The sequence below is a fragment of the Bison bison genome, unplaced genomic scaffold, assembly GCF_000754665.1.
Source record: "Bison bison bison isolate TAMUID 2011002044 unplaced genomic scaffold, Bison_UMD1.0 scf7180017864495, whole genome shotgun sequence".
NCBI lineage: Eukaryota > Metazoa > Chordata > Mammalia > Artiodactyla > Bovidae > Bison > Bison bison.
The window spans coordinates 6207532-6219003 of NW_011495054.1; the positions used below are offsets into that span (position 1 = coordinate 6207532).

General features: G+C 41.5%; 1 protein-coding gene across 1 annotated transcript in view; it reads right to left on the reverse strand.

Moving 5' to 3' along the window:
• The window catches only part of COQ5 (coenzyme Q5 homolog, methyltransferase (S. cerevisiae)), a 16759-nt gene extending 6575 nt beyond the window's left edge, over window positions 1-10184 (reverse strand). Inside the window, exons 1-3 of the mRNA XM_010828629.1 lie at window positions 9953-10184; window positions 6864-7013; window positions 3437-3658 (exon numbers count right to left, since the gene is read on the reverse strand). Of these exons, the coding sequence (XP_010826931.1) occupies window positions 3437-3658; window positions 6864-7013; window positions 9953-10154 (574 nt within the window). The 5' untranslated portion in view covers window positions 10155-10184. The remainder of the gene's footprint in view (window positions 1-3436; window positions 3659-6863; window positions 7014-9952) is intronic.
• Window positions 10185-11472: the final 1288 nt, after the last annotated feature.

Here is an 11472-nt window from a genome sequence, read left to right on the forward strand (position 1 = left end):
AGATGTTTTTCTGGAATTCTCTTGCTTTTTCGATGATCCAGCGGATGTTGGCAATTTGATCTCTGGTTCATCTGCCTTTTCTAAAACTAGCTTGAACATCTGGAAGTTCATGGTTCACGTATTGCTGAAGCCTGGCTTGGAGAATTTTGAGCATTACTTGACTAGCGTGTGAGATGAGTGCAATTGTGCGGTAGTTTGAGCATTCTTTGGCATTGCCTTTCTTTGGGATTGGAATGAAAACTGACCTTTCCAGTCCTGTGGCCACTGCTGAGTTTTCCAAATTTGCTGGCATATTGAGTGCAGCACTTTCACAACATCATCTTTCAGGATTTGAAATAGCTCCACTGGAATTCCATCACCTCCACTAGCTTTGTTCATAGTGATGCTTCCTAGGGCACACTTGACTTCTCATTCCAGGATGTCTGGCTCTAGGTGAGTGATCACACCACCGTGATTATCTGGGTTGTGAAGATCTTTTTTGTACAGTTCTTCTGTGTATTCTTGCCACCTCTTCTTAATATCTTCTGCTTCTGTTAGGTCCATACCATTCTGTCCTTTATAGTGCCCATCTTTGCATGAAATGTTCTTTGGTATCTCTAGTTTTCTTGAATAGATCTCTAGTCTTTACCATTCTGTTGTTTTCCTCTATTTCTTTGCATTGATCTCTGAGGAAGGCTTTTTTTATCTCTCCTTGCTATTCTTTGGAACTCTGCATTCAGATGCTTATGTTTCCTTTTCTCCTTTGCTTTTCACTTCTCTTCTTTTCACAGCTATTTGTAAGGCCTCCTCAGACTTCATAGGAGGCTTCATAGAGGAAGGTAAATGGAAATAATCTTCCTGTGAGGCACACTAACAGTATTTAACAAGAACCTCAGCAATGAGCATGCCCTTTAACATAGCCATTTGATTTTTTGGAGGAAATTTTTCAGAGGAAGACACTAACAACATTATCATCAAAGCTACTGCTTACTAAGCCCACGATGACGAGGTCTACGTAATCACTTTACATACATTAGCTTCTACAGGCCCTCTGCAGTGAGAATGCAGAGTCTTAACCACTGGACCACTGGAATTCCCAGGAATATTTCTTTTTAAGACTTATTTTTTTTTTAATGTGGACCATTTTTAAAGTCTTTATTGAATTTGGTTACAATATTCATTGTGTTTTATGCTTTGGTTTTTTTGACTGTGAGGGGCATGAAAGAATCTTAGCTCCCTGACCATGGATCGAACTCCTACCTCCTGCATTGGAAGGCAATGTGTTAACCCTGGAGTACCAGGGAAGTCCCCAGAAATTTTCAATAACATGGAAAAATCTCATGATACAATGCTAAATTAAACAAAGCAGAATACTAAATTATATCTCCAAGATGTTGTCAATATTATAAAAAGGAAATGATTAGGAAAAAGCTAGGGAGCAAATATACTAAAATACTGAGGGTCATCTCTGGATGCTGGAACTATGGTTAATATTTACCTCTTCATAATGTAACTTTTCAAATGTTTGATTTCTAACATCCCAAATTTTCCCAAATATATCACTTTTATAATCCATCAAATCTTTTTAAGGTTTCTGCTCTCCAAGCTTCTACTTTGGGAGGAAGTGCTGCATGTAAATACAACATATAATGGTGCTACACACAAAAATGCCTTTCTACATTAACTTTTATAGTTATTAAATAATTTCTAGGATCCTTCTATTTAGTTTCAAATTTATTTTGGCATGATATGTGTTGCAAAGGCATTATTATTGGAGACTGGTACCTTGTAACTCAGCTGGTAAAGAATTTGCCTGCAATGCAGGAGACTCTGGTTCAATTCCTGGGTCGGGAAGCTCCCCTGGAGAAGGGAAAGGCTACCTACTCCAGTATTCTGGCCTGGAGAATTCCAAGGACTCCATGGGGTCGCAAAGAGTCGGACATAACTGAGTGACTTTCATTTCACTTTCAAAGCAGAGGAAAAATAAAACCAAACTCTGCAGCACCTAATGATTCCTACACAGGTGGATCTGTCTTGGCTGTTAGGAGACCCTGAAAGGCAAGCTATGCTATGGCAGAGATGATTCCAGAAGTGGAACGTTACCCATCATTCCCATCTTTGTTCTCCACTCTTCATGGCTGAGCACCAGAGAGAAGGGAAACACGTTTCTCAGTAGGAGTAAGAACACAGTGCCTTTGTCTAGAAACACTAGTGACTGTCCGCCTTCTGATCAGTGCTGATGGTTAACAAAAGAGCCCTTCATCTGGGGGGCCAAGTGGGCTGCAGTTCGTCTAGGCAGCTCGTTCTGGGGGTGGAAGTAGGAGGAGGAAGAATTAACCTAAAACAACCACAGACACTCGTGGTGGGGAGGTGGTGGGAGAGGAGAGAAGTGCTGATGTTGACCCGAGGGACTTGGGTTCTTTGTTGGGTACCACTGCCTCTCACTGGGGCTGCCTGCAGTGCTCGGCCAGTGTGGAAGAGGGCAGTACAGTGGCTCTGAAAAGCTGGGTAAACGTGCTGCAGCTGCCAGATCAATACATCTACTGGGGCAAAATACTGGGGGCAAAAGTATTTCAAAATATAAAAAGAGAAAGCCAAATGTAAAATGTGTATCTTTAAGCTAGAGCAGAAACTGTCCATTTGGGAGCTGCAGCAGCTGCCTGGAGATAGCCAGTCACTTTCCCCTTGGCTGAAGAGCAGACCGTGCGAGGGAAGTTTGAAGAGTACCATTTACGGGTGATTCTTCAACAGCATCAGCTGCGCCCTCTGAGAAACCCATGCTGAAATAGAGATAGGAGGGCAAAGTTTTCTTTTCTGGCGGGGGGGTGGGTTGGTTGGGGGTGAGGGGAGATACCCGGAAAAAAAATAAAAAGAAGAGGAAGCAAGGATGTGTGTGGGAAGAGCCATGAGACCTTGACGCAGATCTGAGAAAGCCCCAGCCAACCCAAGAGGGGGTTCTGGAACAAAGACTGCCTGTGAAGAGAGCCCACATGGCATATGTTCAGGCCTGGGCGCCCCATGGATCCTTGGTCACTGGCTGGGTGCCACCAGGTTGGAAAGCTGAGGCAGAGCTTAGTTTTGGGAGGGGGATGAAATGGCTCAAGAATAGGGTGCTGGGGTCATCAGAGAGCTGCTGGGAATTGAAAGCCAAACTTCTGTCTCAGGGTCCAAGAGCTGAGACCCAAAGAGTCAGTCCACATTTCGGATCTGCCATTTAAACTGCATGACTTGAATAAGATACTTAACCTCTTTGGGTCTGGGTTGTCTCCCCTGTCACTTGAGGCTGGTAACTGGTTGCTGAAATAACTTATGCAATAGTACACATGCTAGGCTCGGCCCCACAAAGTCCACTCCTATGTATCTATTAGTTTCTGAAATCTGGAAAAGAAAGCACTTCAGCATTGTACACATTCCATTTATAAACATCTCCTCCAGGTCCACTTTCTGCAGGACTTACCAGCTTTGTATCCTTGAGCACGGGCTTTCTGTTTTCCAATCTTTAGCATCTCCTTGTTGATGTCACAGACCATGACATGAGAACCACCCAAGGAATCCTCTTCATTCTGGTACTTTCTGGCAATTTCTTCCCAGGATAAATTTTGTTGGGCCCTTAGCTGCCTCTTCTGCTTTCTCTGATGCTGCGCCTGAACATAATTAAGGAACCGGAATGCAATGTCACCTGTGGGAAGCCAACAGGAGGAAAGATCAAACACAAACACAACTGCAGCATTTCTTAAACCCAAAAGGAGCAGCAAAGATACAGGGGTTGAGGAGTGTATGAAAACTGAAAGGCTGTACTCATTTCAATAGTTCATTTTGTTTCTAACAGCAATTTTTTAACTGCTAAGATTTTTTAAATAAAAAACCTTTAAAAACTGCATATGTAATGCATGGACACATTCTTACTCTAAAAGGCTCAATACTTAAATATATAGAATAAAACATGAAAGTTGCCATCTCCACACTCTCCAGACATGACAAGTGGGAAGAGCTGAGTGTACTGCTTCCTAGTCTTTTTCTAATAATTTTTTGACAGTAACATGAAGGTATACTCACAAGCAACAATAACTCACTGCCCCACCACTCCCCATAACCAGCTCAGTTCCCCACAGACCATCTTTCCCAATCCCTTTAGTGGTTTCTTCTGTTGGTTACAGCTATTTCTTTACTCACAAAATTTATAAAGCTATCCTGCCCCCATCTCTGCTTGCCTCTGTCCTCCCAATATATTTATATCACTTTTAATAGTTCCTCACAGATACCTGTGTAACCTAGAGTAATAAGCTAATCTATATTTTCTTTTTTTTTAATTTTTATTTTTTAATTAGGGGTACAGTTGATTTATAGTATTTCAGGTATATAGCAAGATGACTCAGTTACACATATATTTTCATTTTCAGAGTCTTTTCCATTATGGCTTATTACAAGATATTGACTATAGTTCCTTGTGCTATATAGTAGGTCCCTTTTGCTTATTTTATATGTAGTAGTATATATCTGGAGAAGGCAATGGCACCCCACTCCAGTACTCTTGCCTGGAAAATCCCATGGACAGAGGAGCCTGGTAGGCTGCAGTCCATGGGGTCGCTAGGAGTCAGACACGACTGAGCGACTTCACTTTCACTTCTCACTTTCATGCATTGGAGAAGGAAATGGCAACCCACTCCAGTGTTCTTGCCTGGAGAATCCCAGGGACGGGGGAGCTTGGTGGGCTGCCATCTCTGGGGTCGCACAGAGTTGGACACGACTGAAGCGACTTAGCAGCAGTATATATCTATTAATCCCATTCCAAGTTTATCCCTCCTACCTTGTTTTATTATTCCATCAACTATAGATAGTAACTTTTGACTCCTTTCAACCTTCCATTTTATATATATATATGTGTGTGTGTGTGTGTGTATGTTCTGTCAAGCCTGATAACATTGTATTTGTTCTATAGCTCTAAGTTTTCTGTGCTTTGTTGATGGTTTGAGTTTAAAAGCAGAAGATCAAGTGTTTACATTATTGTGACCATGTCGTAAATACTGTTTAGGCAAAGCCAGTGCTTTCAGGATCATATTTCCTTTTTTATAATGCTGTTTCCTTGTCTTTGTTTTCTTTTTTTTTTTTTTCCTTGTCTTTGTTTTCTTCTTTGTTTATTTCTTGTAAGAAATACAGCCTTAGGTTTTCCATTTTCTCCATCCAATTAGGTATTCTTCAGTCACTTTCCTATAAATTTAAATATAATTATATGTACTCACATGAAACAACTTAAAAACATAAATGAGGGTTAAATTATATCCATTGTATATAACTTTTCTTTTCCTTCCCACTTAATATGTCCTTGATACTGTTCCATCAGTATTCATAGGCTTTTCTCATTCTTTTAAATAGCTACCTAATATTAATATTTTATAGTATTGATGTATCTTAAAGTCATTTTTCCCTGAGGTAGAAACAGGTTACTTCCAACTTTTCACTATTACTAAAAATTATGTAGTGTGAGCATATTTGTAACTGTATGTTTTAAATGTCTTTTTAAATGTATGGGCTTACTTTTAATTGCATTTTCTAAATGGGCAGTTGTTGGCATGTGGTAATGTTACTGGCTGGGATGCACTGGAGGTAGTGGCAGCTCTGAAACTTTTCTGTAGCTGTATCTCTGTGCAAGGTTTTTTTTTTGTTTTTTTTTTTCAGATTAAATGTCTAGAATTGGAATTGTGGGATCCTAGACTAAAAAGCATTTTAGATTTTGATAGATTCTGCTAATGTCCTCTACCTCACTTTCCTCTGTGCTTCTTTTTGGGGAGAGGACCACACCAACAAAGCCAAACATAAACATGGACATTATTCTATTGCAATTTATTATTATGTATTATTCTATTAGTATAGATTATTACATTATTACATTATATGACATTTTCCTCTCCAAATGCCTAGTGTGCACCAGGAGACAAAGGACCATGCATAAATAAAAAGAGGCTTTTTTTTCCAATAAAAAAGCTTTCAATATCTGATATGATAGTACATTAGGCAGAAAAGGCTGCCTTGAAAACTTATATGATAAAAGCCCCTCCCTTCCTCAGCAAAGAAAGACGGCAAGTGGGCTAAAGGTTAAACAGAAAGCAAAAATAGTTGTTTAGATGGGGAAAGGACACTGGAGGAAAAAAATTGCTCAGTTTACTTTGTAATCCTCTGAATTTTAGAAAAATGACAGGTTTTGCCAAATATCAAAATGGCAAAACTAATACAATTATATAAAGTTTAAAAATAAAATAAAATAAAAATAAAATTTAAAAAATAAAAATAAAAAACCAAAAAAAAAAAAGTGCAACAATAGAGTAGATAAAAAAAAAAAAGAAAGAAAAATGACAGGCACAAAGTTGATATTCTGTGTTTTTGATTGGCATTCAGTAGGGCTTCCCTGGTGGCTTAGTGGTAAAGAATCCACCTGCCACTGCAGCAGACAAGAGTTCACTTCCTGATCCTGGAAGATCCCACATGCTGTGGAGCAACTAAGCCACAACTATTGAGCCCATGCTGTAGAGCCAGGGAGCCGCAACTGCTGAGCCCACGCACTACAGCTACCGAAGTCTGTGCACCCTAGAGCCTGTGCTCTGCAACAAGAGAAGCCACCACAGTGAGAAGTCCACGCCCATAGCTAGAGAGTAGCCCCTGCTTGCTACAATTAAAGAAAAGCCTGAGCTTCAGTGAAGACCCAGCACAGCCTAAATAAATAAAACTAAAATAAGAAAAAAGGAAAGAGTAAATCTTTCTGAGAAGTGTATTGATTTTCAATCACCATGTTCAGCCTAATGGAAGGTGAGCTAGCTCATTACAACAAGAGAAACTAGTTTTTATGAAAAGAGTTCAGTGTTACCCAAGGAGACCAAACTGGACATTACCTGTGCCTCCAGCAACATCCAGAAGCTGGGTCCCAGGAAACGGGCGCATCTTCCAGAGCAGCAAATCCTTCCAAACACGATGGATACCGAGACTCATCATATCATTCATCACATCATACTTCTTGGCCACACTTTCAAACACCTGATAGACTTGACATGAGAGAAATACAACATGACTGGGCTACTAATAATATTAACCTGGAAAAGTCCTAAATGTAAGAAAGTTCCCCGTTCCCCCATAAAATTAACTATCTGCAAGGTGGAACCAAGTCATAGTGCTTATGCCCAAATCTTCACATTACCGCTTTAAAAAAAAGGCTTAACTAGGGACTTCCCTGGTGGTCTAGTGGCTAGGACTCCACACTCCCAATGCAGGGCACCCTTGTTTGATCCATGATTGGGGAACTACGTCCCACATGCCACAGCTAAGAGTTTGCATACCACAAGGAAGACGAAAGATCCTGCCTGCTGCAACTAAGACCCAGTGTATCCAAATAAATAAAGAATTTAAAAAGGCTTAAACTGCTTCAAGTAAGAAATAAGTCAACCTCTTTTCTGTTATCTTAGCTTCACATAGGACCATTACCTTGCAATAATGCCATGCACATACTTAGTAGTAAATCGCTTTCTTTTTTGGCCATACTGCATGGCTTGCGGGATCTTAGTTCCCTAACCAAGGATCAGCCCCAAGCTGAGTCCTAACCACTGGACCGCCAGGGAGTTCCCCAGTTTCCATTTCTTAGAGGAAGGGGTGGGGGGATTGGAATTTTTCTAAAAGTATCATAATTAAAGACAACAAAATCCATTAGAAAGACATGAAAAATGGATGGGAAGACCTCAGCTCATCTCTGCCTGTGTCACTGAGAAAAACCTCAGGTTCAACTTGGTGGGCAGATGAATGGTAGGACGTGAGTCACGGCCAAGTTGAATTGTAGAAGGTTCTCATGACTCCACAGGACCAAGGAAGAATGTGGAATATGGACTGGCTGAAGAGTTAAGGGATTTACTATCTAAGATGCTTCAAAGCACAGGCTACATTTAACTTCTTTGCATCTCCATTTCTGTTCATCAGATAACAATATCAGTGCGAGCCTCCTACCTACCTGCCAAAAGGACTGAATCAGGTAAAGAAGGGGAGATATGTTGAGTTCCTCAGATGAAATGTGCTGCTAAGACCCAAAACATTACTGTCCTCTGCTGAATCAGCAGACAATAGAGCCCTCCTCCTTTCACTCAATCTTGAACACCTATTCTCAATCCTGGGATCTTATAAGCTTGCTCTTTGCTTTTGAACATCTGGGATATTTAGAGGGACACTGAGGCTCAACCCACTGAGTATAAGCCCTTCTTGCTTTATGTGGTTCTAATATGCAAGAATTTCAGTTATTGTGGTTTAGTTCAATAACACCAGTCCTCTAGCAACATCATTCAAATACAATGGTATATTAACTGTGAGTAGTTGCATAAAGTACAAATCTTGCTAGTAGTCCTTCAGTCCACAAATCATGCATAAATAAGAGATATGCATCACGATCAGAAACCAATTAGGTCACTTCTCTCAGAGTCTGTAGGGGGTTGGTCACTATACATCCCTTATTCACATGCAGACAGCAAAGCATGTAGCTGTTTTACCTTCTGATCTCAGTTGTGAATCTCTGTAGCATTTTACAAAACTAGATAACTGAAAGAGGAAACTGGGCTACAAAAATGAAAGTGCAACAAAATAATGAAAAGGGATAACCTTAGAGGTGAAATTTGAACAGAATGTCAATGGAATCATAGGAGAAACATGACCATGGGGATGTTGATACTGCCACCCCAGACATTTTGGAATTGCAGCCACAGGAACTTTGGGAAGATGAACTTATGGCGTTTACTATCATTTTACCTGGCTCCACTTATTTCACCCCACAATCAGTTATCAAGCTCCTAATGTGCATCAAATGTTGAGAACACAGTTATGAATGAGTCTTAACTTTCTGGGGATTCACAATGAAATGTGTTAATTTAAATTTGATATTCAAGGAATTATAGTAGAGCTATGTATTTAGTAAGGTTGAGGTGGAAGGTAATACAATATACTAGCCTATAAGAGGATCAAAAATTCAATTGTAGGCTCTTTTTGTTATTTCCTGGGTGACTACAGGCCAAGTTAAGGAACCTCTCAGAGCCTCACCTTATCTATCTGTAATGTGAGCATAATACCTTTCTCATTACAAACGGTACAGCTGGAATTTTAAAACAGGTCTTTTCCTTTCCCAAGGCTTATGGTGAAAACAAAGAAAGTGCTGAACAATATCTAACACTTATTGAGCAATTATGAAGTGCCAGGCATTATTCAAAATTCTTTAGTGTGTGAAGTAATATAATCTTCACAAGAACTCCATGAAAGAAATTACTATCTTCCCTATCTGGCAAATTTGGAAGCTGAGGCACATATTAATAGATAAAATAGTCTCCTCCTTTCTTTCTATAAAAGACGGCCTATCCCTTTAGCAAGAGATTAACAATATGGGCTCAGTAGTCAGACCGAACTAGGTTGGAATAGCAGTGCCACCACAGTTAACTACGTTAAACTGGGCAAGGTTCTGCTTAACCTTTAAGTCTCTATTTCCTCATGAGTAAGATGGAATAACAATACTCACCATCAGGAAGTTGAAATGAGAATTGTAAATAATGTCTGCACACTGCCTGGCACATCATAAACGCTCAATTGAAGGGGTTCTGAGATAACTGAAAAGAGAAGGCTCTAATTTTGGCAGAGACAGACTAAGGGTACTCTTTGGAGGTCAGGACTGCACAAGTTAATGCATCAGAGGCGCGTGCGTGCGTGCTAAGTGGCTTGAAGCAGTCGTGTCCGCCTGCCAGGCTCCTCTGCCCACAGGGATTCTCCAGACAATAATACTGCAGTGGGTTCCCTTGCCCTCCTCCAGGGGATCTTCCCGACCCAGTGGATTGTTTACCACTAGCGCCACCTGGGAAGCCCCTCAGCGGAGCTCACAGGACGTTAAATCAATCCTTGGTTTGGGCAGAAGAAACTAGACCATAGACGGTCAGATCCTTCCCATTCACCCTCTCACCCCTTTTACCTTTGCCCCCCTTCTCCTCTTCCGACACAGTCTCAAACCCAAAGTGCGTTTCGGTTGCCTCCTTCTCTTGGGACAAGAGCCGTGCACCCAGGGGGCCCCTGGGCGAGGAGCTACGAAGCCCGGGGAGCCTGCAGCCCGACACTGCCCTCGACCACCCACAGCCGCAGAAGCTCCATAGAGCCCAGCTCCTGGGGGCTGCCATCTTGACAGTCGGGTGACCGCTGTCAGACAGGACGTAGCGTAGCATCGCTAGATGGCTGACGGCGGCCGACCGGAGACATTATTAGCTGAACGCGTCTTGAAATCTGATGCTCTGCAGGATCTCTGGGATCCTGAGGCTGTTTAGTCTTTGAGTACGCGAAATCCCTTTCTCTCTGTCTTTAAATTAAATATAGAATTCACAAGGAATCAACGGACCTTAGGGAGAGCCCCAGTCACTTCAGATACCAGGTCTCTGAATCCTGCCAATCTGTAGTGTGTTAGTGTCGCTCAGTCGTGTTCGACCCTGCGATCCCACGGACTGTAGTCCGCCAGGCTCCTCTGTCTATGGAATTCTCTAGGCGAGAATACTGGAGTGGGTAGCCATTCCCTTCTCCAGGGGATCTTCCCAATCCAGGGATCAAACCCCCATCTCTTACATGTCCGGATCGAATCCGCGTCTCTTGCGTCTCCTGCATTACAGGCGGATTCTTTACCATCTGAGCCATCAGGGAATCTCATTAGTAGATTAGTAGATTAGTACTACTAATCGGTAGTACTAACTCTGGAGATATCAGGTAGCTCCCTTTTTCCGGTGCGGAAGAGGGCAAAAGGAGCTTTTGAATCAGTAAATGACACTGGGCATGGATTCTAGGAATCTTTTTGATCGAAATTCTCTGGTGATTTGTATGAGAGGGATGTGCAGAATAATCTTGAGAAACTTGTGCTAGATTACTCTGAATGGTAGACATAGGAAAGACAGTTCTCTGGTCTTTCCATCTTATGAACCTAGGAAACTCATAAATGGGAAGGAAAACTCTGGTATGTATTTAACTTACTTTTATTTATTTACTTTTTGGCTATGCCCTGCAGCACGCAGGATCTTAGTTCCTGGACCTGGGATCCAATCTGTGCCACCTGCAATGGAAGCTGGATTCTTAACCACTGGACCACCAGGGAAGTCCTTCTGGTATCCATCTATTTAGTAAGTCACAACCAAGCACCATTCAGCCTGTCTCCTACTATCACAAAGCTACATTTCTAGCTCCAGCTGGCACACAATGAGTGCTTTACTGTAACCTCAGACTTTCCCATTATTTTCTATGGAAAGGGTAACATAGACCATCTTGCGGAAAAGAAGATGGAGGTGGTGAGTTTTATTTGGATTTCTTTGTGTTTTTGCTTTACTTCTCTGTAAATACATGTTTCCTGTAAATGTTTCACAAGGAGAAAGTGCCAAGGCCCCTAAGGAACTACTTTGAAAGTGGAAAATCTTTTCTTGGCTTAATGTAGCCTAACAGATGGACACCTACTGCTTTATT